The 27,296-nt window shown below is 36.0% G+C and overlaps 5 protein-coding genes across 6 annotated transcripts; 2 read left to right on the forward strand and 3 right to left on the reverse strand.

The window, feature by feature from the left end:
• Positions 1 to 1,543: 1,543 nt before the first annotated feature.
• Positions 1,544 to 13,490, reverse strand: LOC125574807 (kinesin-like protein KIN-12D). Of its 2 annotated transcripts, none has more exons than XM_048774770.1 (37): positions 13,268 to 13,490; positions 12,599 to 13,194; positions 12,287 to 12,442; positions 12,134 to 12,217; positions 11,867 to 11,986; positions 11,673 to 11,786; positions 11,501 to 11,593; positions 11,271 to 11,431; positions 11,129 to 11,203; positions 10,948 to 11,035; positions 10,804 to 10,862; positions 10,648 to 10,711; positions 10,495 to 10,560; positions 10,222 to 10,407; positions 10,041 to 10,145; positions 9,724 to 9,959; positions 9,560 to 9,629; positions 9,401 to 9,466; positions 9,219 to 9,263; positions 9,047 to 9,126; positions 8,863 to 8,941; positions 7,191 to 8,771; positions 6,760 to 7,098; positions 4,412 to 6,688; positions 4,220 to 4,327; positions 4,015 to 4,136; positions 3,852 to 3,939; positions 3,686 to 3,760; positions 3,379 to 3,612; positions 3,212 to 3,301; positions 3,041 to 3,115; positions 2,903 to 2,961; positions 2,698 to 2,809; positions 2,505 to 2,615; positions 2,161 to 2,397; positions 1,920 to 2,042; positions 1,544 to 1,831 (listed from the first exon to the last, which is right to left on the reverse strand). In XM_048774770.1, exons 2-37 carry the CDS (start codon positions 13,166 to 13,168, stop codon positions 1,697 to 1,699), a joined length of 8,283 nt encoding a protein of 2,760 aa, XP_048630727.1. In that variant the 5' UTR covers positions 13,169 to 13,194; positions 13,268 to 13,490; the 3' UTR covers positions 1,544 to 1,696. The 2 variants fall into 2 exon arrangements, with proteins under 2 accessions (XP_048630727.1, XP_048630726.1); XM_048774769.1 differs by having other exon boundaries at positions 9,219 to 9,269.
• Positions 13,491 to 20,139: 6,649 nt separating this feature from the next.
• LOC125604377 lies at positions 20,140 to 20,619 on the forward strand. The gene has a single exon (XM_048774796.1). It carries the CDS (start codon positions 20,284 to 20,286, stop codon positions 20,464 to 20,466), a length of 183 nt encoding a protein of 60 aa, XP_048630753.1. The 5' UTR covers positions 20,140 to 20,283; the 3' UTR covers positions 20,467 to 20,619.
• Positions 20,620 to 21,201: 582 nt separating this feature from the next.
• On the reverse strand, positions 21,202 to 22,398 carry LOC125604376 (putative inactive methylesterase 20). Its single transcript, XM_048774795.1, has 2 exons — positions 21,947 to 22,398; positions 21,202 to 21,843 (listed from the first exon to the last, which is right to left on the reverse strand). The coding sequence occupies exons 1-2, from the start codon at positions 22,394 to 22,396 to the stop codon at positions 21,667 to 21,669; spliced, it is 627 nt and encodes a 208-aa protein (XP_048630752.1). The 5' UTR covers positions 22,397 to 22,398; the 3' UTR covers positions 21,202 to 21,666.
• Positions 22,399 to 22,857: 459 nt separating this feature from the next.
• LOC125604378 (uncharacterized protein At1g43920, Chloroplastic-like) lies at positions 22,858 to 23,969 on the forward strand. Its single transcript, XM_048774797.1, has 2 exons — positions 22,858 to 23,427; positions 23,498 to 23,969. Exons 1-2 carry the CDS (start codon positions 23,224 to 23,226, stop codon positions 23,783 to 23,785), a joined length of 492 nt encoding a protein of 163 aa, XP_048630754.1. The 5' UTR covers positions 22,858 to 23,223; the 3' UTR covers positions 23,786 to 23,969.
• A 182-nt stretch (positions 23,970 to 24,151) lies between these two features.
• On the reverse strand, positions 24,152 to 26,509 carry LOC125604374. Its single transcript, XM_048774792.1, has 4 exons — positions 25,608 to 26,509; positions 25,346 to 25,565; positions 24,307 to 25,278; positions 24,152 to 24,235 (listed from the first exon to the last, which is right to left on the reverse strand). Exons 1-4 carry the CDS (start codon positions 26,507 to 26,509, stop codon positions 24,152 to 24,154), a joined length of 2,178 nt encoding a protein of 725 aa, XP_048630749.1.
• Between the last annotated feature and the right edge of the window lie 787 nt (positions 26,510 to 27,296).

Consider the following 27,296-nt stretch of genomic DNA (forward strand, 5'->3'; position numbering starts at 1 on the left):
TCAAAATAAATATGAAACTGGATATTTGAAGTATATATTTATGTTACATATTAATTTGGGCATTCAAATATTTTTTTAGATTTTTTGACTTTTTTGAGTTATGTGTCTGGTTCGGCTAAAAATACTTCGAGTTCGGATATGTTTTATAAACCATGTAAGATTCATTTAATTTTTTTTTAATATTTCAGATCGGATATGAATGAAGTTTTTTTTATTCCAGTTTGGTTTAGATTCCAGGTTATGGATTTTATGGATACTAGGACTGACCAATTATTGGAAAAAGATTTTGTCTACGAAAATGTAAGTATCACTATTTTCTTATATTGTAGACATGAGAAGTAAAAATTAAAAAAAAATGAATAATTATGTAGTAGCAACCCCGATTAGTGACTATCAAAATCGGCACTGTTTTTTTTTTCTGAAGAAGATTCTCCTCCATCATCTCTAGGATGTCTCTTCTTCTGGTTTTGAATCCTATTTGCTATTTGACTCTCGCTGACATCGACCTCTTCCATCAATTTTTTAACTTCTTTAGCAGTTGCACCTGAGTGTAAGTCATCATAGTACTTTGAATCTACATTACATCCTATAAAACATATGTACTCTGTGTAAAAAAAAAAAAGCATATGTTCATGTTGAATCTGATTTTAAAGTAATAATTAATTCTAAATTTAAAATTTTTTAAGTTTTCCCAAAATTTGTCTATCAAATGAAACATCAGTTTGATATTTAATCTCTTTACCACTGAAACAATGGAAAAATAGTTAAAAAAAATTCAAGTTTTGTTAGAGTAATAAAATTTACACTACTTTCTTTTTCCCTTTTTTATTTCCATTTGTTTTGTATTTCACCATTTTTCATTTGTTTCTTCTATTCTGAGTTACCAATCACGCTTGTTTTGTTAACTAGTAATCTATAGTGAATCTATTGAGTTAACACTAGTCATAACAGTCCCTAGTCACAATCTCAATCAACATTGTATTTTTTTCTTGAAGATGATTCTCCGCCATCATCTCTAGGATGTTTTTTATATAGGTTTTGTATCAATGTTTGATACTTGACTTTCAGTGACATCCTCTTACTCCGTTAGCTTTTCTATTTTATCAGCAGTTCCATCTAAATATATTAAGAGCTTGGTTATAAAATCATTGGATTTGTGCATTTTAACCAAAATTTGTGCATTTTGACAATACAATATGGTTGAATAATGAAGTATTGTCATCATATAGTGATATAATGTAAATTTGCAGAAATATAGAAATGCTCAGAGAGTTGATCAGTTATATATATATTTCAAATTTATACCAACTAGGTTTGGTCTACAGTGTATACATGATGATTTTGAATTATTTTTAAGATATCTAATTCTATAAAAGATATATAAATACTGTCAAATTTTGATTCATTCAAGTTTCAAACAGAAAGATAAATATGGATTTCTCTTTTGACCATCCTTACAATCGAAGTCTTTCCCTGTGTTATTCGTTTTTAAATATTGTATTATATTATATGGTATTTAATTGGTTTTGGGTACACTAATCCATGCATAAATGGTTCACCGTTATCATATCATTAGGAGGTTAATGCATTGTGTTTGGGATGAGAGAAATAATGTCTCAGTATGCTTTACAAATTACATTTTAACATTCATGAATCTTATACAGACTAGTTTTACTCATACAAACATTTCCTCCTATCACCTGTCTAAAGAAGTGAAAAAAGGGACCTGAGACATCTTTCTTGGACTCTGACTCCATGATCTTCTTCTAGGCGAAGGCATTGAAGGCATCGCCCTCTCAGGATTTCTACTTCTTCTGCTCTTTGTTTTTCCCTGCATCAAGATTTTTTAACAAACTTCTCTTATTAGTACATCTGCAAAAGGCTACAGGATTGAAGCTTCAATCGAACTAGATGTTTACCTTTACTCTAAAGTGATCCAATTCACTTTCAAGTAAACCAACTTTCGTCTTGATCTGTTCAAGTGCCTCTTCAGCAACTTCAGGGTTTATGTCTGTGATATCTTCTCCTGTTACACCTGCTGCCTGAGGAAATTTTTAAACCCACACAAAGATGATATTTAGAAGGCATTATAGGTTAACAAGTTTCAGATAACTGGAATTAGAAAACTGATTACACTGAGAAACCATGATGTTCTCTTACCTTTAAGATACTGGTGGAGAGACATAATAGCTGCTTTCCCAGCTGCATTCTTTCCTCTTCGCTTTCCTTCAGTTTGGTACTTAAATGATGCATCTTTTCAAAGTTTGAATGTTGGTTCTTTCCTGTAGATGCTCGGTACCAAGCAAGCTCTTCTTTAGCACGAGAAATATTCACATCCGCTCTTCGTAACTTCAGATTGAGCTCATCAAGCTGAAGTTTCAACACATTGTTTTCTTCCTGTTGCATATGATGAGATATATAAAAGGGTAGTGAGTACTAGAAAAAAGAAAAGTGACTAAAAAATACACAGACAAGTACTGAGGGAGTTAGAGATTTCTTCTTGCCTTGATTCTAGCATGATCACGAGTTCTCCACTCGGGCTTTTGCTGGGATGAAAGCTTCTCCACTTCTCCTTCAAGTTCCATTAGTTTTCTTTTATGACTAACATTCTCCTTCTGTTGAAAAGTCAGAAGAGTTAGATACTTTCTGTGCTACTAAAACGGTATAATAGTGCGCCAATGTTTTTAATTTTCTAACCTTCAGGAATTCGTTTTCTTTCTTGAGCAGTTGCTCATGCTGTCTATGTTCCTCCAGTTCTATCTGTGCCGTAACTAAATCTGTCTGTTTTCCTTCAATCTCCTCTAGCCATCTGCATCAAGCCATTGTAAAGATAAAACATCTGGAAGGAGCCAAAAACCATCTTCCTCTCTTTAAAACTTGACAGAGTAATTCACTTGCTTACCCTTGCTTTTCCTCATTATATTCACTGAGTTGCCGCTTGAGCTGAGAGACTTCAAAATCCTATATACGGAAAGACTCAGACAACAGGTTTTTGATTATAGTATGAACAACTTATTAATCATTCTTCCAAAGAAAATACCGTTTCCCGTGAATCTGAACTATAACGTTGAAGCATCTCTGCTATCTTTGATACTTGCTGACTATCCAATAATGACTGAGAAGAGAAACAGAGAAGAAGATATAGAGATCATTGACTGAATATAGTTCAGGTACAAGACCAGAGAAGAAACAAGTAGAAACGGTTACTTACTGCACAATTCTGTTTGAGTCCGAGCATAACTCGAGTAATATCATGGGTCATGCTATCCACCTTGGCGAGTTTTGAGTTCAATAAAAAAATCTGGTAGCAACAAAGAAGAGGTAAAAATACTATATGGATGCCAAATGTATCAGTACAACACATTTTCAACTAGTTACCTCTTTCTGCTTGGTTGCAACTACAGTTTCAAGCTCTTCAACTCGTTGCCTTGCAGCAGCAAGCTCCTCATCCTTCTCAGACCTCATTTGTTGGGCAAGTCCCAACCCTATGCACCTAAAAGGAGAGCCAGAACCCCGAGGCTTCCCTGAACCTTTACTCAATGAAGAGTCCACAGCTTGAGAAACATGAATTTCTGGTTTTACTTGCTCAGCCATTGCCTCCAGTTCCTTAACCTGTTTTGAATAGAACGGTCTAAGTAACGCCAGTCTTTTGAAAAAAGAGCAATCTATAAGGAACTATCTTTACCTTATGCATGTATTCTCTAGCCTGAGCCTCTGCATGCATATTTAATTCTGAGATATGCGCGCTGAGTTGAGTAATCTGTTGTAGAGTAAACATACACATTATCAACAGTAATTTTGTGACTTGACTTTAAGAATCCACCACTGTTAAAATAGCACAATAATGTTACCTCAGTCATTTGATTAGCCGTCTTTCTCTCAAGCGCTTCTATATGCTTCTGAGCTTCTTGAAGATCCATATGCTTTTCATCTAAAATTCTTTGACCACAAAAAAATAAAGAAATGAGTTGTTTTAAACATATACCAGTTTATGTTGCTTAATGTTTTTCTAACCTCTTCATTTCCTCATCAGCATTTCTAACACTTTCCATCTGCTGGCGTATGGTGTGAAGCTCTGTCTCCAGCTCTTCCCTTTGCAGACGCTGTCTTTCAGCTTCATCTTTGATAACGTTAACCTATTGAAAACACGCCTCCATCAGAAAAGTAAACACAGCGACTAAACTAAGCTGTTCAATAGTAAAAAATGATTAATCCTTACCTTATTTTCAAGTGCATCGATAGTATACTCAAGCTGCTCAACTGATCCCTCTAGTAGCTTCACTTCTTCTTCTCTCTGATCGGCATACATCTTTCTTGACTCAGCAATCTGTAAAAAGATGAGAAACAAGTTTTAGTAAGCAATGCAAAAAGGGTTGAGAAATGTACATGTTTTGTTAAGATTACCGCCTACCTCTTGAGCTTCTATGATTCTAACTTCCAATTCTTTAGCCTCAGCTTTCATTTTTCCAAGTTCTTCTGTCACATACAAAACCTCATCTTGTAGATTATCCCTCTCATCGATGGTCTCATCTAATTTGCTCTGGGTAGACTCAACTTTATCATTCAGTTGTCTGAGAGCATTTCTTAGATTAAAGAGCTCCATCTCCATGCTCTCAGATACCTTTTTTGTCTGGATCAGCTCCTCCTCTAGAGAGCTTTTCTCTGCCAAGAGATCTTCAGCTTCTGCTCTAATTTCTTTATTTTCTGCTGCCAGCTGCTCTCGGCACTGCATTGCCTTTTCAGTATCCTTTTCAAGGTTGCAGATAATTTCTTTGCTCCCTTGCAGCTGAACTTCAAGCATTTGGGCGAAAGAAACAGCCTCTTCTAGTTCAGAGGTTCTAGAAGCTAGTGTCTTTTCCAAAGCTTCAAGATGTACCATGATTTCCTTTGTTTCATCTTCCTTGTCCCTGGAATTGGAAGCAGATTCTTGTAGTAGGCTGAGGTCAAAAGACAACCCCTTCAGAACATCATCCTTTCGCAAAAGCTCATCCTGGAGATTCAGATTTTCAGACAGCAAGTCTTCTACATCAATCTGCAAAGATTGAACAGCATCTGCGAATTCCGAAGCTTTATTGGCGTTTTCACATATCACTTCGAACATCTGATCAGAGATTACCAGACCATCCCTGGTTAGTTTCTCCAGTGTTCTGCTACCTTCAGAACATTTGGCAATGCTTAAGCTGTTGACATTTAATGCTTTAGACTGATCTTCACCAAAATGTATAAACGTGTGCTTAAGAGAGCTGTTTTCATCCTTCAACGCACTGACAGCATCAGCATAAACTTGTATATCCCTTTCTTTGATACCCAGTTCTCCTGCAGCAATCGACTGTGAATGTTGGAGATTCTGAAGTTCAAAATCTTTCATCTCTAAATCTTGCTGTAGGTCAGAAACGCGAGATTCCAAGAAGAAGACCCTTTCTCCAAAACCCTTGTTTACTTCATCCATTTCGACGGTTTTTTGCACACTGTGTTTAAGATCTGACGAGAGAGCCTTGATCTGTCTTTGTGCTTCGGTCAGCTTTTGTTTCACTGCAACGGTCTCCAATTTGTTATCAACCAGACAGAGGTCTTTGAGCTCACTCTCCACCTTGGAAACAAACAATTTCTCTTTGAGATCCTCAACGAAGGCCTGATGATCAAGAAGCTCTTTATCCAGAATTGCGAGACAAGAAGAACATTCTTTTACTGTTAGCGCCAGAACAAGTGACTCAACATCCTTTGTGCAGAGATCCATCAAATAACGCTGAACTTCAGTGTCAAAGAAATCACTTTTCTGATTCAGATGCAGCTTTTGCTCCAACAGAGTTTCTGCAAGGTTCCCATTGCTCAAATCTATTTCTTTCATCAAAATATCAAGCTGAGACCCCATGCTGTCAGATCTTTGCAACATCAGCTCCTCCTGGTACTGTAAACCTGAAATTTTCTGCTCAAAATTGCTTAGTTTTGTAGTGAGCAGATTAGTTGCTTCTTCATTTCTTGAAACTTTCTCAAAACCATTCTTTATATCAGCTAGCAGTTTACCCTTGAGCGTTGTAAACATCTCAAGCTCCCTTCTTAACCTGACATTGTTATCTCTTAATCCGGCTATGGAAGAGTTCGATTCACACAGCCCACGTTGAAGCAGACCATTTTCGGCGTTGACCCCTGTAACTGTTTCTAACAAAACCCCCATATGGCATAGATGTAGAACTGAGACAGCACAATCCTTCATGATTATTTCTGACCAGATATCCTCGAGGAACAACCTAGCTGACTTTGTTTCTGAAACCGAAGACTTCAAATCAGATAAATCATTGGCCATGCCAGTCAAGGCCTCAGATGATTCGTCTTGTAGTTTTCTGACAACAGTTTCCAGCTCTTCGACAAGATCTCCTACACCCATCAGACTTGACTCGAATAGCTTCTCAAGGTACTCAACCTTTTCATTTTCTTTGACATTTATGGATTCCAGCTCCTGCAGTTTGTCAACTAAGGCGTTTCTCTCTCCAACCAAGCTTCTTTCCCTTTTCTTCTGTTTCTCCAGGTCAAGTTTCATCGTTTCATTCGCTATTATGAGCTCATTGATCGTGATATCTGCTTCTTTAATAGTCCATTGAGCCTCCTCGAATTTCTGAAGAACACATAAGTTTTCTACATGTCCCTGGCCAGCCTCTAGCTTCATCTTAGCAAATTCATGCTCCAAAGTCTGTAAAATAGCTTGGGAACGTTAGAAAAAAAGAAGAGAGAAAAATCATAGCATCTGAGTGTGTTACTTACCTTAAGTTTATGATCTGTGGCTTCCATTTTGTTCTCATACTGTTCTTTCATGCTAATCATCACAGTCTCAAGGTTGGAAAACTGTGCAGTAAGATCGTGCAAGTTGCTTAAGCTTCTTTTCTCAGACGCCTTTAGCTCTTCCTTCTCCTCCTGGAGCCTGGCCATCTCAATTTGAGTCTCTTTCAAGCTTACAAGAGCAGATTCCATTTCTTGCTTTAGCAGTATAATCACTTTACTTCTCTCACTAGACACCTGACTGCTAACTCTCATGGACTGCACATGATTCTTGTTTGGAGTCTTCTCAATGCAAGACGAGACAACTACATTCGTCCCAACTTCCTGTATGAAAAAGAATTCGAGCAAAGGACTAAGAACAATACAATACATAATAATAAGCCATGTTCGTTAAAATATGAAAAATTGCAGCTCACCTGTCCTTCACTACAGTGGGCTGGAGACCCGAGTGAATTCTCTGCCTGAGTGTATTTCTCGTGTTCTTGACACATGCTTATGCATGATCTTAGCCCAGACACGCCACCCTTGAGCTCAGAAAGCTTCTCTTTCATGGCTGAAATGCTAGTCTCCTCAATTTCCTCAAGCTTTCGTTCCATAGCAGAAGCATTCTTTTCTTCGTCCAGAAGCTTTCTTCTGAATTCTTCACAGGTTGCTTCCATATCTTGTACTTGTTTCTTCAGAGAAAGAATGGTTCCAGCAAATTCCTCAAGCTGGACATCCTTTTGCTTCAACTCAAAAGTATGGGACTCGATTACCTCAGAATATCGGTTGACGATTACTAGAGAAGCTGTTGCACAATTTGATGCTTCATAAATCCAACTTTCAGCCATCTTCAGCTTCTCTAGAAGCCTTGATACGGCCTCTGTTTTCTCGCACAACTGCGACTTCAAGAGGAGAGTATGTGTCTCCTTTTCCTCGTACTCTCTCTGATGCGCTTCACTCATCACTAATGCTGCCCCTCTAAGAGACTTCAACATGGACTCTATATCACACTGCTTTTTATTGGCATCCTCTAAACAGCTTTCAAGATCTTCGATCATTGATTCCCTCTCAGAAATTGTTCTTATTAGCTCCCCAACCTGTTCAGATATCCATATCCTTTTATCTGGAAAGGAACCCGAAATTAAATCAGCCTGGTAACATGCATCTGTAAGGCCTTCATTCCCACTCAGCAGAATTTCTTCAAGCTCAGATGTGAGAAGTTCCATCTCGTTTGAAATTATCTGTAGCTCCATTTCTTTGCTTCTGAGATTTTCTTGCAACTGCTCATTATCCATGGTCATATCTCGCAAGTTATCCTGCAGTTCCTCCATCTGAGTTTCCAAAAGCTTTACTTGCTGTTCAGTCACGCTTTCTTTTGACTGGAAATCATCAACCTCCCTCTGAAGAACTTCGAGCTCGTTCTGCAGATAGACAATCACCTCAGCAGTTTCAGCTTCGGCTTGTCTTTGAACTTCGTCCGTTTCTTCATCTCCACATGCCTTAGAAGCTATATCATTCTTGAATAACATGTTCAACCTCTTAGCTTTTTCAAGAGATGCTTGCATTTTCCTGAACTTGGCATTAATTGCATTGTCCTCTGCCGGATTATCTTTGAACTCATTGCACTGTTTGGACTTCGTTACTGGGATGTCAAGCTCTTGCTTTTGTAAAAGTTCAGTATACTTCTCCTTTGTTCTCCTCAACTCTACAGCTTCTTGGATCAATGTATTGTTTTGCGACTCGAGAGCTTCAACTACAGACTTTGTCTCGCGCAGCTCACTGATTACATTTTCTTGCTGCTTGCTCATCATAAGTAGTTGGTCCTTCAACTCTCCCATATTAAGTTTCAAGCGAACTGCTTGCGCCTCTGTATCAACACGTAGTGTTCTTTCCTCATCGAGTATAATTTTCAGTACATCCAAATCAAGCTGCAGTTTGATGATTTCTTCGACATGGTTGACCTGCTGACCAGCAAGTGTTTCGGGCCGATCAACATTTTGAGTTTCCAGCAGGGCCTGCAATTTTTTGGCAATATGAAACTGTTAAGTAACAACGTCACAGATGGTTGTGCATATTAGTAAACCACACTGTTCTTATTGTGCAGACCTTTTGTTTGTTCGAGCTATGTTCATCAGGTGTGGAAGCTCTGATATCGCTGACCATAGCCTGAAGATCATGGATTTCCCTGCAGAAGATGGGCGAGAAGACTTATAACGGCTATGTTGAAAATGAGAAGTCCTTTGGCCAGATGCAAGGAAACAAAAAAGAATTGTCAATCAGATATACTAACCTACTAAGCTTTGCATTCTCTTCCAGGCAAGAACCAAGGTTAGTTCGGCATTTGTCAAGCTCGTTAGAGGTCTTTTTTAGCTGCGATGGAAAAGAATAAAAAAAATTGTGATTAAGTTGGTAGAACAGAAAGAAAACAGGAGAATGACTTCTGAGCAAGAAAGTGAATGAACCTCCTCTTGTAGTGAATAATTTTCTTTGCTAATACGTAGTGCATCCTGCGCCTTAGAAAAGCCAAAATACTTTTAATAAAATATAAAGTACAACAAGACCAATGACACGCAACTAATGAAGCATAATCACTCTGGATCTTAATTAAACATATGTAAAGATTAAAGATGAAAGTAGGTGTTACCTGTGGCTCTGTTACATCATCAGGATGTTTTTGCCGGTCAGCGTTTTCATCAAGAAACTGGACAAGCTGCAACATCAATAGATAGGGCTAAGTATTGCAGTGCAAACGAAAAGAAGAATGATTACATACCAGGATAGATACGGTGCTAACTAGAGTTACCTGGTTTCTCAGATTCGAGACTTCTCCTTGTAAAATTTCTCTCTCACCTTCCTCATAGAACTCTTGAAATCTGCGAGTACCATAACAACAAAGCTTAAGAAAACACACACACACACATTTTTCTCTTTTATTTTAGGTTTGGATACTTGCTAAACATATATCACCTTCTAAGCTGGTCCAGAAGCCTTATGTTTTCCAGGGCAAAGCGTGTCAATTCAGGATTTTTGTCAATTTTAGCTTGAAGCAACTGAATCTCTTCTGACAGCACATTCTTCTCTTCCAACAAATAAGAATCTGCAGATATATGGTTGCCAAGTAGTGATTCCAGCCTCTGTATCTTGTCTTCTCGAAACCTGAGCATCATTTTTGTGCTCCTAGTATCTTCCTCTCTTTGCCGAACCTAAAAGATAAATTGGCTTGTAGCAGATTCAGACTCTAAAACATAAGTGGGGATGGAGCAGTGTAGGTGAAAAGGAATTACCAAACGGTTTAAGTGCTCAATCTCAGCTTCAAGATTCTTAATTGAAGCATCAGCCACATGTTCTCTTCTCAATGAGCCAGCAAGTGTTATCTCCAAAGATTTCAACTGATATATACAGAGGTTTAGAAGAATCGCAAGGCAAAGGCATATGAATCATTAAAATTTCTGAAAGTCGGTATACCTGCTTTCTAGACATCCTTACACAGCCTCCAGATTCATACACAAGTGAGTTACTAGCATGTTGATGTCCTGTCTTCTGCAATTCATTCGATGGAGAATCGACTTGGAATTCTGTAATGTTGGCTGTTGCTGTTCCAAATGACAATGCCCTCGAGATGTTCTGGCGCTTGAGGAGGGAAAGCTCTTCCTGTTCCACACACACAAACAGCAAATTGTCTCAGCTTATATACAGCTACACATAAAGAGCACCTAGTGATAGTTCAAAATGTTACACCTTTAGAAGTCGGATTTGACGGCGTAATTCCAGGACATCCCCATTGAAATCTTCGTTGACCACAGCCTAAAGAATTTGAAACAATATTTACCCAAAGGTTATACATGATTCATACCCTCATCAATTACAATATGGATAACAGTGCAAACTTACATTATTCTGTATTAGCTTTGCTCTCTGAGCAAATTTAAGTGTGTTTAGCGTCTCTGCTGCACAACTGCCACAGTGATAATCCATAGAAGCAATAAGTTAAAGTTCTGACTATACGAGTTTATGTATTACTAGATCAAGTTAGTGTTAAAAGATTACCTGACGGAAGGACTAGCATTAGCAATGATCATCGTTTTTGAATTGCCACCCAATGAGTCCTGTAAATGAAATGATTACAGCTATAATGCCATGAAAGGATAGACTGCAACTTAAACAAAAACCGGCAATGAATTCAAATTTAACCTGAAGAAGAAATGTCAGCCTTGAATCACGATATGGAATATGCCTTGGTTTACCATTTGCAACATCCACAAGAACCATAATGACATGACTGCAATCAAGATTTAATAAAATAGAAAGATTCAGCATAACAAGTAATTGATGAAACGATGTATGCAAGGGGATTTAACTGTTCCTTGGTTACCCTAGTGTGGACAATGATTTATTGATATTAGCAGCTTCTTTTAGGCGGTCACCCTCAGCGCCAGAAGTTTTTTGCCTGTTACATAATGTAGAATGTAAGAAGAGGTTTCTGAGAAAATACCAAGCAAAAACCCCACAGTTACCTCTCTGATCCAGCAAGATCAACCAGGTTCAGTCTTGCAAAACGCATATTAGTTGTTGAGTCTTTTTCCCATCTGCTCTCGATCACGCATGTAAATACACTATGTGATCTGCTGCTCTCTCTGTTCATATTTGTGGCTCCAACTTTTCGATTCAAAGAACCCTATTGTACCAAAGATAATTAGAAACAATAAACATAAAACAAAAATGCATGGGAGACAACAAAACTAGCCTGTGTAATAAGCCCTAAGATGTCTTGAACACTCTCTACTTCAAACTCGGTGAGATTTTCCACATAGACACCACTCTTAATGTCCTCTCGAAGCTAAAAAAGCAAGAACACATTAGAAAACTAAGCCTTGCGTATCGGTGTACTTTCACCACCAAAAATAATTTAAGATTACCTGCAAATTTGTTGAAGATGGTTCAAGAAGGTCTGTGATTTGTTCATTGTAAATCTCAAGAAAAGAGCATTTGCAATTGTATTTAAGACTCTCGTCTCTTCTGCTCTCTTCCTCCTGCCAACAAGAACAAAAATGTAAGATGTGATTAGCAAAGTTAATAAGACATCGATAAAGCAATTTCATAAAATTCTTACAGCTTGTATTCTTGCAAACAAAAATTCAAAAATCCGTGGCATCATTCCTCTGTTGGGACTTGGTTTAAATTCTAAATCACCGACTTCCCCGAGCATTGTATATGTCTTTCCACTTCCTGTCTACACAATCCCAACAACATATTACAAGTTAGGAAATGCAAAATAATACAAAGAAGGAAACTGTATCCACTCAGTCCTATTCTAAGAACTTAAACCTTGTAAGGATTCTCATAAGTCATCTCTGGGATGATAGAATAAAGTATTTACCTGGCCATATGCAAATATACAGCTGTTGTAGCCAGACAAGCAATTTTCCACCATGGGCAGACCAGCAACCCGGAAAAGGTTTTCCTACAAATCAAAAATGATTTCAACGAAGAAAAGGAAACCAAATTTGTCTACTTTCGGCCTGAGTCTTACCTGGTCAATCGTCTCACAAGCCACATGATCAAATAAAAACCGTGTTTCAGGTTGTCCAGTCCACGCTACACATTGAGAGCTTTCCTGCTTTAAGCACCTACTGTACCCATTTATACTCTTCTCCATGCTATTAAGCGGTCGCACACGGATAAGAATCTACAACACATTCAATAAACTCATCATCAAACCAATTCTTTATGCTAAACACTGAAAAATCAAAAACAATTTTGTTAAACGAAGCAACTTTGTTCCAGCTAATGAACCTAGATGCATAGATGGCAGTAAAGGATCCCAAAAGAAAAGAATTGGTACCTGCACATTGTGATCCATCCAGAAAGAAGGATCCTCCTTAAGGTCAAAGTGAGGAACTTCAACAGTATTAACAACACCAGAAACTTGCCTATCAGAGCTAGACAACCCTTTGTACAACGACGCATACCCACCAGCTCTCCCCGCCGCATCAATCTTCCCTCTGTAACAAGACCCCGGAGGAGGCTTAGACACGCTCTTCGTAGGCGTATTCTGAGCCGAACCGGTCTCCGAGTTAGCTCTCCCAACAACTCTACCGGTCTTAGGAGTCGTGTTAGCCATAAAGCCACGCTTCTCCCCCCAACCAAACCGGTGCTTGTTGTTATCAGGCGTCCGTAAAGGCAATGCCGGATCTGGGTTCTTGGGTTTGGGCTTAGACGGAGTCCGATCCATCTTACTACTCCGGGACTCCTTGAACGGATCGTGGATGGTGTTTAAAGGAGCTCGTGGTAGAGAGAAGGAGGAGTCGTTGCTGGCTTGAGACAAGAAGGAAGCTTGGAGATTCTCGGGGACGTTCTCGATCTCCTCGTGCTTGCCGGAGTCTCTACGGGAAAGCTTAGCGTCCCTTAACATCGTTACTTAAGGTGATTTCACGAAACCTACAATGAGGATTGATGAAAGTTAGAGGCTTTGGAAGCAGAGATGAAGCTGAAAGATTGAAACTTTACTTGCCTGTGTTAATGAAAATTGAGCAGCTATTGATGGAGTTCTGTTATAATTTATCTCTCTCTCTCACTCACTCTCTCTCACTCACGATATGATTTTCTCTCTCTAGATTCGCATGATTTCAGCAGGAAAGGAGGAGGACGATGGAGAGAGAGATGGGTGATGTAAAAGAGGCAGATGATGAAACGGACGGCTGAGATTGCATCTTCGTGGCGGAGTTCAAATTTGAATTTTTTTGGCTAGGGCTTTCTAACGTAATAATTTAAGCTACTGAGGGTAGTTTTGTAAATAAGCAACGTATTTTTTCCCTTTTTTCAAAAATATTCAACGACTAAAGAGGGGGATGAGGGCCCATCCTAAATTCAAATATTGCGTTGTCAATTACAAATATATACTCCCCCAACGGCTTCCATATATTAAACTTCGAGATTTTTTTTTTGTCCAAAAATTAAACTTCGAGATCATGATACGCTTTAATTCAAACTGGTTTAATTTTTGGTTAGTGTTTAATTTTGATCGGTTAGTAACAATTAGTCCGGATTGACAATTGGACTCGGAACTACTATACTTTCATAATTTCGGCATAGAGCAGACTGCAGAAGGAGTAGAGTAGTTTCATGGAAGTTTTGGTCTGGCTTTTGTTATTGTCTTCGTAGAGATAGATAGCTATTAATGTTCATATTCAACTATACAGGACACCTTGGGTTCATGTCTGCCAGATGTAATTGTAACATTCTAACTCTTAAGTCATGTCTCTTAAGTTCATAGCAGAGTGTACTGGGATGATAAAATTGGTGTTTCTAAACTCAATAGTTGTTGGCAAATTCATTATCACATACAACAAGTGATCAAGCTGATCAAGGTGATGTTGTCCGCATGGGTTGTATTTATATCTCATGCAATTCCTTACTTGTCTTTTAGTTTTGAACGTTTAGTTTGCATTCTACCTTCTCTTAACCCTTTTTTTTGTCTATGCATTTTCTTTTCTTGTTCCTACGACTTGGCTTTGTAGGTTCAAATCATTTTTTATCTGGTTTTCTGAATTTGCCTTGATGTAAGTACATGTTTTTCACGGGGAGAGTCAATTTCGACCTCAACAATTTCAGTCGTGCCAAATACGACCCGAACAAATATTCAGTGTCAATTACGACATCAACTCAATTATAATTTTAAAAAACTATCTGAACTTTTTAAAAGGTGCCTAAAGATACATTGACTCTGACAGAAGTTAGTCAGCTTTTGACAAGATAAAACGACGTTGTTTTGATTTATATTTTTTTTTAATATATGTTCATTTCGGGACTCATGTTTTAATACTCTTTTGAAAGGGTACACTAACAACTAAACTAAACTAACTTTTTGAAATATTATTACAAATTTGAAATTATATAAACTACTATTCTTCTTCATCTTATCCAATTTAAAACTTTGGTGGTACTTTTCTTTATTTATATAAATACATTAACATGTTTTTACTTATCATATCTTTAATAAACTTATATATTACTAAAATGTAAATAATAAAATATTTATAATTATATTACATTAAATATACTTAAAACTTTAAAGCTATTTATAGAATTTGCTTATATAAATTATTTTAAATTTTTAAACTTAAGTGGAATTTTTTTTTCAAAGTTAGTATTATATATTTGTGATCTTTTGTTCAAAAATGTTATAGGGGCCTTTTACCTTTCTTCCATTGAGATATCTTGTTCAGAATATTAAACATGTTAAACGATAACTAAATTATATAAAAACAATCATCAAAGTTTTAAATTGGATAAGATAAAGAAGAATATTAGTCTATATAAATTTGTAATAATATTTTAAAAAGTTACTTTAGTTTAGTCAGTGTCGTCTTAAACAATTTAATAGCCTTGGGTGAAACATAAAATATGGACCTTTTTATATTTATTTTCGTCTAACATTTTCTCATTGCATTTTAAAAAATTGAACCATAAGAATTTTTTGGTATTAATTTTTTTTTGCTTTAGAAAAATAGGCCATTTTATGAAAATCAGGTTTTGTAAACGGGAAAATTAGAAATGGTGAACCATACATACTTTGTTTGTTATCTTTGTATTAGGTTAATTTATTATGGACTCTGTTATTATAATTTTACCAACTATTTGATAAATTAACATGGTAAAATAAGCTTTTATAACCCATAAAATAACACTAAATTTTTTTGTGGACCCATAACAAATGCCTATGTTGTGATGGATAAGAGTTGGCCCTATTTTAGTTGTTAGTGTGCCCTTTTAAAAAGGTATCACGGCATGGGTTTGAGTCCCGGAATGAACATATTTTTTTAAACATATATATCAAAACGACGTCATCTTATCTTGTTAACGGTTGGCTAACTTTTTTTAGAGTTAATGTATATTTAAGTAAGTTTTAAGAAGTTTAGATAGTTTTTTTTTAATTATAATTGAGTTGATGTCGTAATTGGCACTGACCATTTGTGTGGGTCGCATTTGGCACGACTGAAATTGTTGGGGTCGAAATTGACATTTTTCTTGTATATCAAAACAATGTCGTTTTATCTTGTTAATGGTTGACTAACTTCTGTTAGAGTCAATGTAGATTTATGCACGTTTTAAAAAAGTTCAGGTAGTTTTTTTTTTGAATAATAATTGAGTTAATGTCGTATTTGGTACTGACCCTTTGTTGGATTATATTTGGCGCGACTGAAATTGTTGAGGTCGAAATTGACTATTTTTCTGCTTTTCATGCAACTTATGTTTCTGTTGCTGTTCTTTCTAATTAAGATTATTTACATCAAAGTAGTTGAATAAATTTTCTAACCGTTGAAAGCTTATAACGAGAGTGTTGAAATAAGGTAAAAAAGTATGTGGATTAATTCCAGTTAAATCTATTCAACTAGTTAATAAAATGCATGCCGGATCCACATAGAAGACTTGAACCAATCAATTTTCATAGATGTGGTTCACGCTCTCAGAAAGAAAGCGAAGGTAGGAGATTCCATTTTTTTAAATCAAACAAATAAAAATTACATAACTGTTGAGTTTTTATTGGTTGTTTTGATAACTTAGATTGTATTCATCATATTTGTTTCAAGTGACTTATTTTGTTGCAGATATTTTTTAAAATATTTTTTCATATCAAAATTCATCATTTTAATGTTCTATAAATAGAGACTTGGTTTATTTGATTTGGATACATATAATTTTATTATAATATTAATTTACTTATAAATTCTTATTTATATAAATAAACACAAATTTATTAAATTAAAATTCATGATTAAACTTTAAAAATTGAAAACTGAAAATATTTATTTTTGTTAGTAAAATGGTAGAATGTTGAATTTAAAAAAAAAATATATTATATAACATAAAAATTAAATAAGTGTCAATGATTATGTGGAATAAAAAAATATATAATATGGTGATGTGGATTGTAAAAAAGTAAAAAGGTGTGTGTTTATAATACCGTGGCATTGTGCATAATCTAAGCGTACTTTTTGTTGGTAGAGAAATCTGAACTTCTCTTAACAGTCCCGGTACAAACATTGACACTTTAAAAGACTAATGACATCTTGAAGAGGAAAGAGGGTTTGAAGTGACAGATGGTGATTTTTGAGAGCTTGATAAGCCTCTCCAGGTTTATAATTGGCACACAGAAAGAAGAAAGAGCTATAAGCCTATAACCACAAGTAACTGTGGCAATATTCGTTCGGTGATCGGTTTACTTACGATTCGTGACAATAATGAGATGTCGGTGTTGCAGCTTACTATTGTTATTTTTCCACTGCAACATCTGTTAATACAGATTGTATAAATAAGTATGACTAGTCTGGAATTCCTTATCAATATGGATTTTTTTGAACAACAGCAAAAAAAAAGGTTGGAAATTACAAAATGTATTTTCTGTATGTCTGTACAGTTGTGCTAGAAAACAAAAAAAAGACAAAAAAAAAAAGATTTAGTACCGATCATTATTTAACTGGTTATATTTCAGAGAAAAATGAAGTCTTTGGTGGTCCTGAATATTGATCACTACCTATTGTTTCTAAATTGCATATTTGCATTTGAAATGTATTGTTTGTATTTACATACTTGTATTCATATAATGATATAAGTATAATTGTTCTAATTCGTTTGAAGTGGAAGTGGAAGTGGAAGTATGTGCTTCCAGCCTCAATATATAAGTGAAGTTTCGGCCACAATTTAAACATATAGTTCTTCAGCTGTTTTGGTTCTGTGTCCTTTCTAATTTGTAAGAGATACTAAGTTCGAAGACTCCTTTCCACTTTTACTTTACTTGCTTGTTTTCTTTTACTTTTATAAATTTAATAGGCCCAAAAAAAGTTTTAGTTTGTGGCCATGTATTGTCAGGACCGGCATTGAACAGAACAAAAAACTAAAAGTACACACGATCATCATCGGTTTCTATTTTATGATCTTCATTAGTTTAAATTTCTAAGAGCATTTTTAAATATATTAGGGGAAAAGTGGATAAGATTGTGGAATAGAAGAATAATCAGAGAGGAAGATGTGGTCGTTAAAGGTCGCCATACATTACAAGATTTTCTTACGTTTGCGTAATCCATATTACTTATTGTATATAAGAGACTTTAGAGTATTGCAATGTAAAATCCAACTCCATGTTGCATGCAAATATAAAACGCATTCCGCATGATCTCATATCCAAGTTGCTAAACAAACATTGTAAAGTCAAGGTTCTCTTCCTTATGCGTGTCTTTCATTAAAATATTTCATTTTATTTTGATTTAATTAGTTAGCTAAATAAATATGAGTTTACCTAAATTAGTATGTATAGTATGAATTTTTTTTTTTGGTAATCTATAGTATGAACTTTACATTCATGTATGTGCTAATTTCTTAAGTAGCGTGCTTTGTTTGATTAAATACCATGTTAGTCTCACAATATATTGATATATTCTTAATTCGATTTCATGAAACATACATCCAAATTTCAGTTCATCTGTCTTTTGGAAACTTTAGAACAAATTGAGTATTGTTATTTATTATACATGAATAATCTGACTCTCAGATTCACCAAAGCAACAAGTAAACAAACATAATGAAAACATTAAGTTTCCACTATAGTATTGATGTAGTCATCACTTTGTAGGTATTAGTATCTGTAAATGAGATTCTCTATGCTGTCTATTGGTTACCTTTTAAATGTTTCTACTTTTCTTAGGTAATAAACATTTTAAAAATCACCAATGGTTAGAGAAAAACATCACATTTTATTTTGAAATTAGATAAAGGCTGGAGGGACTTCAACGAGACAACAACTACGAAAACACGTGGCATCTCTCTCATGGGCTCTTAGAACATATGGTTAGATAATTTTGGTGCTTTGTTTAATTAAGCTTGAAGTTTTTTAAGAAACATTAGTTTAGATGCTCCTTGCAAGTCCCAGCAATTTTGAGTAATAATATTTCACAGTTGTGCATCTTATGGGTTTGGTGCTACGTCCCATCGACTACTGTATTGAATTTCATTTCAGTCCCACGAATTAAGTTGAATTCCTTAATCAACCCGATCTTTATTTTGTTATTTAAACTCTCTAGTTTCCGGGTGATTTTGCTTTCCGAAGGCTTAGTTAGTGATTGTTTTAGCTATATTTATGAAAGTTTGGACACAGAAACAAACTGTTCGTCTTCATTAGTTTGCACTTTATATTGTTGTTTATTCAATAATTTGGGTAGGTTTGATTTAGTTTGGTTGTAGATTAGATCTGAATAATAGGACATTCATATTGTTTTAGCAACAAGCCATGTTGTTATTTGCAAATATCGCAAATTTAATGGCATCTAGATTTCACTTTATGCAATAAACAACTGTCAATCATTCGAGAATAAAGAAATAAATAATCACTATCATATGCACTTTTTATCAACACTTTTTGATCTTTTGTATTGATAACAATTTGATTCCTCATAATAAAGTATCAACTTACATCATGTGATGTTACTGATGTATATGTGTATGTCTTTTTTTTGGTCGAATGTATATGTATGTCTATATTAATCAAAATCTTATAGTCAGCCTTACACTGCAAAGGGGACATGAAGTTTTGTAAGTATTATATATCCACGCAAGTTGGACAGAATATTTATTGAAATTTCAATGAAAAACAACTATCAAATTGTCTTGATGTCCCCGTGTCCTTCCCTCCTATTGGTGCCGAATTTTCATCCTGATCCATATCAACCAACCCAGTATCATAAGATAAACATATGTGAATTGTATCTTAAATAAAATTATAACTACCATAAATTTTTACGTTGATCATATACATGAAGATGTTACCCTGTTACATGTAGACGATCTCTTTTTATGAATCTTTTTTTAACATTCTTTTTATGAATCTTAAACTATACAGTAATCATGCATACCCCAAAAAAAAACTACTACAATAAGTCATTTAATTTGCCAACTTCAGGAATTTAGAGGATCTCTAATTTTAGATTAGGGAATTAGTTTAGCTAATTATCGTTGATGGATATCCCTGGTTTTAGTTATTATATAATGGAAATAAATTTCGTGATCGAATTGGATATATATTCCTTTTTCAATTGTACGTACAAGTTACAGCCTTTCGTTGCATGCTTGTAAGCCTATCTACAATAATTATACAAATCAACATATGCGTTAGGCATGTACTTACACATATGTAAGTAAAGATATGCCCCCAAAGAGTATTTGGCTCTTCGGATAAACCAAAGCACAACAAAGCATCTTCCCAGAAAGAAATGCTAGCGAACCAAACGCCACGTGGCATATTATAAATCAAATATTATATGTATCATAATCCATAAGAATAATTGTATGGCTCGACGTGAATGTGTATAAATATAGCTCGGCTTTTGCAAGTAAGACCTCACAAGTCACAAAGGCAAAAAGTTCTGCAGACGCGGCAAACATAGAGAGAAGAAACATATACCTCAAAAGCGCAATACACAAACCAGACGAAGAAGAACATCCACTTTTAGATTTCTCCTACAAATCAAACACAATATGGTGTCTCAAAAGCTAGAGATCTGCATCGAATTAGTGAAGATTGGCGTCGTTTTTGTCGCCACTGTGGCTGAATCAGTAGAAAAAGCTTTCCGTAAGCCACCACCGTCGCTTCCGGCAGTTCATGATAGTCGCCGGAACAGTTACGCCGACGTTCCTATTCCTCTTGTTGGATTCATGTGATGAGCTCTTTTTTTTTGGGTTTTGGCCTCGTTAAAGTTAGTAGCTCTCGTGCCATGTGGCGTTTTGGAAGTTGTTGGTTTGTGTATATAAGAATCTTGAAGAGTTACAGATGAATCAAATCGTCAATGTTTATAAAACTTTTTTACTATTAAATCGCTTTAACTGTCTTTAAGATCATTCCAATCTTATAAGCACACTTAAAAAACTGCAGTTACAACTTTCAAAACTGGCTATATTCGTTATCTATTATTGACAGTTTTTTCCAAATAATCAAAGTTTTACAGAGAAAGAAGAATCACTTTCTATGGAGAAACAATGCTGCGAATCGATAGTTAGGTGCGTGAATTAAGTTAATTTGTTTCTTAAAAATGTCTCAAAACTTTAGAACGACTGGATTTGAATAGGGAGCATGTTCTTGACACGAATTAGATCTCAGATGAAATATGTATCCATGTTCAAGTTTATTTAATAGATTTGTTAAGTCAATTTCCTTCCAATTTAAATTTACATATTAATTTCTTTTTTATATGACTAGTTTTTCAGGGAAAATAGCGAGTGTTTATAAATTTCGATTCATTAGATTTTAGCCTTCTCATGATCACTATTCCATAATGGCAGGCTAATTAAAGTGTTCGACTTACTTTGATTAGTTTTATGAAATAATTTAGCTGAAGTTGCAAATGTTGAAAAGTCAAACCACGTGCACAAAAAAAAGTCAAACCAGATACAGAGTGATGATCACATACAAAATATAAATACTCACACAAGGCTTTTGCAACACAAGAATAGTAGAAGTGATAACCATAAGAACTCGCAACAAAATGTTGAATCAAATGTCAAATATTTTCAAGCGAACTTCTTAGCCAAAGATAAAAGACGGTCACCGAGATCCAACGGCCTGGAAATCATGACCATATGATCAGAATCCTGGATATGCTCCACATGATTAGGAGGATTGTTCTTGATCATCCAGAGTTGGAACTCTTTCATCAATGTTTTGTCTTTCTCGGACACTACAAAGATCCGATTTACCGATCCGTATCTCTCGGGCGTGAGCACAAGACTTGTGTCTATATCTTCGTTGCTGAATAAGCGCTGTGGCCGAACCAATGCACCCGCCAATTCAACATCCTTTAAATCATACATGGCGCGGGTCCAAAAGTGGTTATATATAAGTAGAGAAAAATGAAAATGAAGTAACTATTTCCAGTTACGTGATAAATTTTGTGTATGTTTTACTTTTACCTCTCTAGGACTAAGGTCATACATATTTAATGAAAGGAAAAGTGGACCTCCAATGGAAAGAGTAGGAGGGTTATTAGGCCCATCTCCAAATATAAACTTCATGTCTAGTAATGGAGCTTGCCACCTCACCAACTTACAAAAAGTTTAAGAGTGTTACACGATGATTATTATTTTTGAAACTATGTAAACGAGCAATGTTACTCTAGAAGTGGAAAATATGCAATTAGTAACATACCCCTTTAGAAAGAAACGTGAAATTGAAGGTTGGGCCAGGCATTAGGGCAGTAACGAAAATAGCCATATGAACCTTATCATGGAATAACTCCATGGCCTTGGAAATAGCAAGCCCACCAAAACTATGTGCCACCAGAATCACCTTCTCATCCACGTTTAGACTATTCATTAGGTCCATCAGTGGCTTCATATACTCGTTGATCGACAAGATAGTTTCAGCCCGACTTAGATCGATCCCGGATGCAGCTAAGTCAACTGCAGTTACGTTGTGTCCTTGAGATTTCAATATTGGTATGAGTTTATACCAACACCAAGCTCCGTGACCGGCCCCATGAACCAGCACGAAATGGGCATGGCCATGTTGTGGTGTGGCGGAGATGGGATGGTAGTATAGACTGATCAAGAATGTAACAAGAATCAGGGCTAAGTATTTGTTGGTTTTGCTCTCCATTATTTTCATGGTTATTGGGAGGTTGTGATGAACATATATTGCCTTTACAAAACAGTTATATAGTAGAACTAAATAACAAGGTGTTGACAATTTGAACAATTCTTATGTTTATGTCATCACAAGTATATTACTTGATAATTCTTAAAAGAAATTATAGAAACAGATATAGTGTACTAGATGAAATCAATTTTTTGATATCCTTGAAAATTTTCTATTAGTGCTATACTACTAATAAAGGCTTTGTCTTAACAATTTTTTCCAGCAATTCGTATATCTAAACGGATTTTGACGTTTTATTTTGTTAGTTTACTTTATCCCATCTTTTTTATAAGAAACAGTTCCCATCATGCTTACAAAAGAAACAGCCCATAGTATCAGCAATTATAGGACAAAATATTTGAGAAAACGGCCAAAAAAACCCTGAACTTTCAAAAAAAAGCCAAATAAAGCTCCAACTCGTATTTGAGCCAAAACAAACTTCAATTTTTTTTAAATTGGCCGTTTTAATTCTAGTCTTTTGTTGACTTAGCCAAATTAGAAACTCATATAAGTCCACGGTTAAATACATAAACGTCTGTTAATTCTGAAAACGTCGTCGTTTTAAAACCTAATTACACATTAATGAAACAGCGTCGTTTTACGTTTCTAAACTCACAAAACATCATCTCTTTCACGAAAAACCCAGACTGCAAATCAAAAACCCTAGATTTTCTAATTCTCTACTCTCTCAATTCCCAAATCTCCGATGAAAACAAGCTGTAGTGCTAACTCCGGCGAAAGGTAATCTCTCGATGCATCTCGATTTCTTGTTAGTTTTATGGTTGTAAATGTTGGCTGTTATCTTTAGGAAGTCTCGTTCTATGTCTGAGGAAGGTGAAAGTCGTGCAACAAAGTATTCTTCTATGTCTGAGGAAGATGAGATTCGTGGATTTCCGACAAAGTGTTTCTGTGGACGTTTAAGTGTGGTTTTGATATCAAAGACGAAGGAGAATCCTGGTCGTCCCTTCTTTCGTTGTCCGAGTTTTAAAGAGGTATGGTGATCTTAATAATTGATTATTCAATTCTCTTACCTCATGTGACAATGTGTGTTTTTGTTCATAGGATCACTTGTTCAAATGGGTTGAAGATGCAGTATATGAAGAAGTCGAAGATGCCTTACCTAGAGTTGGTAACTTGGAAACAGAACTGGGCAATGTGAAAGCTGATGTTGAAGAGCTCAAATGCGTGATCCATGAGATGAAGGATGAGTTAGTGTGTCACAAAAGAGAAATTAAGAAGCTCAAAGTGATATGCAAGACTCTTTTGGTGTCTGCTCTCTTCTTAAGTATGGCTATGGTTTATATTTTTGTTGTTGGCAAAGGTGAAGAGAAGAAGTTCACTAGTTTGTAATGTGTCTTGTATGTTCTTTTATTTAGTGCTGTTGTTGTTATATGACTGATCGTTTATGGCTATGCTTCGGATTGTATTACTTTAAGGATTATAAATGTGATTTTTCTTTTGCTCTAATGAATTCAAGTTTGCTAAAACAAGCTTTGACAACCCATATATGAAACCGAACAAAACATTGGTTAGTTCACACAATAAACGAAAGTAGAAAACATGAACTTGTCAAGTAGAAAACATGACAAGCGCATACATTATCAAGTTCAAAAACCGACCAAATCTTAATAGTCAAAGACAAAAGAAAAATACACATGCCAAACGTACATTATCAAGTTCACCCAAAAAAAAGTAGAAAACATGAACTTGTCAAGTTCACACTTGTGAGGGTTGAGATGGCTGTTGAGAGAGTCCTTGTGAGGGTCCTTGTGAGGGTCCTTGTGCTTGAGAGTATTCTCCCTACAACATTAGATCACAGTTGTTAATCATAACAATAAAGACAAGAAAACGGTAAAAGAACACACACGTACCAAATCCTTTCTTGGTCGACCTCTTGGCCTTTTTGGAGCACTCTCAACTTTGTCATTAGGACAAGTCGTCTTGTTATGACCTTCATCATGGCAATTTGAGCATGTAATGACCCTCCTATCTCGTGTCATCTTGGTCTTGTTGGATGAAGTTTCATTAAGGCCTTTCTTCCTATCATGATTACTTGGTCTTCCACGCTTTCCTAGTCTAAATGGTGGTGGCAAAACTCCTAACCTATTTAACCGAGGCCATAAGATCATACCTTGGACAGGTCTTATTCCACGGGAATATGTTTCTCGCCACTTTTGGGTTGTGTAATAGCCAGCAACATAATCTTCTGTCCTAATCTTCTTGGCTGTAATAACACAAGTAGCATGTATACAAGGGATTCCAGTGAGCTGCCATTTTACACACCCGCATGTTTTGAGATCCATGTCCACACGATAAGCAACAGAATGGTCATCAACCTCATGCACGTTTCCACAAGCAAGGTGCCTTCTCAATTCTTTAGCCTTCTCTTTGTTGAGTTCAATCTCCGCGTGTGCCTTCATTGTAAAATGTGTCTTCAACCTTTTTGCAAGAATAGCTCTCTTTGCATGACGAACCATACTTTGCCTCCTAATATCTTCTAGCATTTCAAGTAATGGTTTTTTCCTTGCTTCCCTAATGGTTTTATTGAAAGACTCACAGAGGTTGTTGAGGTTATCATTGCAAAATGACCCAACTTTAAAGAATGCTCTACTCCACGTTCTCGGGTTTTGTAGTTGGAGAGTGTCAAACGCACCTTTGTTATATTTTTTCAATACCTCTAAAGCTTCTTCAAACTCTCCTATGGTGTAGCAACCAGCTATTATCCAAAACATACGCTCTAACTCAGGATCCTTGCTGTCTCTTTTCCAGTTTGACAGTATGTGTCTTGCACACATTCGATGTTCTGCTTCTGGTAGCTCATTTTTCACAGCATTCACCAGGCCCTGCATAAGTCATTAAATAGAGAGTCAATAAAATTTATATAGAAAAAAAAATTAATTAACCTTCTACCTTCTGCTTGTCTGAAATGATGGTGATTTTAGAGCCATCTTGTAGTCCCAAATCTTCCTTCAACAATTGCACAAACCACTCCCAATTTATGTTATTCTCCACCTCCACCACAGCCCAAGCAATTGGAACTATTCTATTGTCACCATCTCTTCCAACAGCAGCCAATAAGTGTCCTTTTATATCCCATTTGAGAAATGCTCCATCTAAGCCAATGATGGGCCTACAAGTTTCAATTCAGGTCTCTCTTTGAGCTGTAAAACACATGTAGAGGCGATCAAATCTCTGTTTGCTCTGTACCACAGGCCCTGGAACAGTCTCAATCTTCATAGTAGAGTACATATTAGATTTTGGGACCTCAGCTTGGTAGTCCCAAATCCGAGAAAAGTGAGCTTCATGGCTGGCTTTCCTTCCTCTGTAAAGCTTAGCCTTTGCTTTTCCACACTGCTCCTCTGTGACTGTGAGATTATATTCTCGCTTTATCTCTTCCGCCATCTCTGTCCTAGTAAACTTAGGATTTATTCTTAGCCTTTCCTCAAAGAGCATGGCAATAGAAGAAGTCTTCAACATCTTCGAGTACCCTGACCTAATGCAACAATGCTCATTCACATATACCTTCACTTGCATCTTATGTCTTCTTCTTTCATATGAACAATAAATTCTCCAAGGACACTTAGACTCCACATCAGTGCATTTTGCACCAACTGACTTAGCACAAGACTTGTAAAGCTTGATATCATACCTAGATCGCAGAGAGTACCTAAGCAGAGCCACTTTAAAATCAGACGCACATCCATACGTTTTCCCCAAATAGATAAGCTCTTCACAACCAAGTGTATTTGCAACCTCTTCTCTACGCTCATACTCTTCTTCATCATCATCAGATGACAATGGGTCTGGGATTTTATCATCATCCCAAATGTCATCACCACTGTCTCCGTCACTCACATCACCTTCGTCTCCTGCATCATCTCCAAAGTGAGCTCTTAAATCCCCGACAACTTCTTCTTCTACACCAATACCATTCTCCTCAGCGTCAATATCATTATCACCTTCATCGCCAGCTTCTTCATCCACTTGATTCTCTTGCTCAATTGTAGCTTCTCTAGCTTTCCTAACACTTTCCACTTCAGGCTCCTCAGTACGACGAGTCCGAAGTAGCCCCATCGTCCTAGCCATCCTCTGCGTCGTCAATATCTCAGAGATTTGGGAATTGAGAGAGTAGAGAATTAGAAAATCTAGGGTTTTTGATTTGCAGTCTGGGTTTGTCGTGAAAGAGATGATGTTTTGTGAGTTTAGAAACGTAAAACGACGCTGTTTCATTAATGTGTAATTAGGTTTTAAAACGACGACGTTTTCAGAATTAACAGACGTTTATGTATTTAACCGTGGACTTATATGAGTTTCTAATTTGGCTAAGTCAACAAAAGACTAGAATTAAAACGGCCAATTTAAAAAAAATTGAAGTTTGTTTTGGCTCAAATACGAGTTGGAGCTTTATTTGGCTTTTTTTTTAAAGTTCAGGGTTTTTTTGGCCGTTTTCTTCAAAATATTTGTATTTGTTTTAGCGTTTTTGAAAGTGCGCAAACGCCAACAAGAAGAAACATGTTCACAACACGAAATAAAGTTTCTTACCTTTTTTCCAGTGTGTAAAAGTATCGGTCGTTTAAAATTTGAATGTGGTAGTAACACAAACAAAACTTCTAAAGGCGTGGTCAAGGAATTTTAAAAATCTATAAAACATTAGTCTATATAATTTTCGTATTGTGAAAAGTAGAAAAGGAAAAATAGGTGGTTTCTGTTTGCTTTTCTTTCATCATAGTCTTTTTGTCCACACCAAGTATCTAATCATCGAGTCATTTCTAAGTTTTTTCATCACCATGACTCGAATGACAATGGAGAAGCCTTATTATGGCTGTTTCCTTCTCCTCTTCTTCTTATTATATTTGTCATT

The sequence above is a fragment of the Brassica napus genome, unplaced genomic scaffold (assembly GCF_020379485.1).
Source record: "Brassica napus cultivar Da-Ae unplaced genomic scaffold, Da-Ae ScsIHWf_528;HRSCAF=793, whole genome shotgun sequence".
Lineage (NCBI taxonomy): Eukaryota > Viridiplantae > Streptophyta > Magnoliopsida > Brassicales > Brassicaceae > Brassica > Brassica napus.

Excerpts from the sequence above, each read along its gene's own strand:
- LOC125574807 (XM_048774769.1), bottom strand. The coding sequence starts at position 13,168 with ATGTTAAGGGACGCTAAGCTTTCCCGTAGAGACTCCGGCAAGCACGAG. Across the intron at positions 3,116-3,211 it reads GACTCAAACAGAATTGTGCA|TCATTATTGGATAGTCAGCA; the intron begins GTAAGTAACCGT and ends TTCTCTTCTCAG. Across the intron at positions 2,962-3,040 it reads GTTCAGATTCACGGGAAACG|GATTTTGAAGTCTCTCAGCT; the intron begins GTATTTTCTTTG and ends TTCCGTATATAG.
- LOC125604377 (XM_048774796.1), top strand. The coding sequence starts at position 20,284 with ATGGTGTCTCAAAAGCTAGAGATCTGCATCGAATTAGTGAAGATTGGC.
- LOC125604376 (XM_048774795.1), bottom strand. The coding sequence starts at position 22,396 with ATGGAGAGCAAAACCAACAAATACTTAGCCCTGATTCTTGTTACATTC. Across the intron at positions 21,844-21,946 it reads TCACGTTTCTTTCTAAAGGG|TTGGTGAGGTGGCAAGCTCC; the intron begins GTATGTTACTAA and ends ACTTTTTGTAAG.
- LOC125604378 (XM_048774797.1), top strand. The coding sequence starts at position 23,224 with ATGTTGGCTGTTATCTTTAGGAAGTCTCGTTCTATGTCTGAGGAAGGT. Across the intron at positions 23,428-23,497 it reads GTTGTCCGAGTTTTAAAGAG|GATCACTTGTTCAAATGGGT; the intron begins GTATGGTGATCT and ends TTTTGTTCATAG.
- LOC125604374 (XM_048774792.1), bottom strand. The coding sequence starts at position 26,509 with ATGGGGCTACTTCGGACTCGTCGTACTGAGGAGCCTGAAGTGGAAAGT. Across the intron at positions 25,279-25,345 it reads TCATTTCAGACAAGCAGAAG|GGCCTGGTGAATGCTGTGAA; the intron begins GTAGAAGGTTAA and ends TGACTTATGCAG. Across the intron at positions 24,236-24,306 it reads GTCGACCAAGAAAGGATTTG|GGAGAATACTCTCAAGCACA; the intron begins GTACGTGTGTGT and ends CTAATGTTGTAG.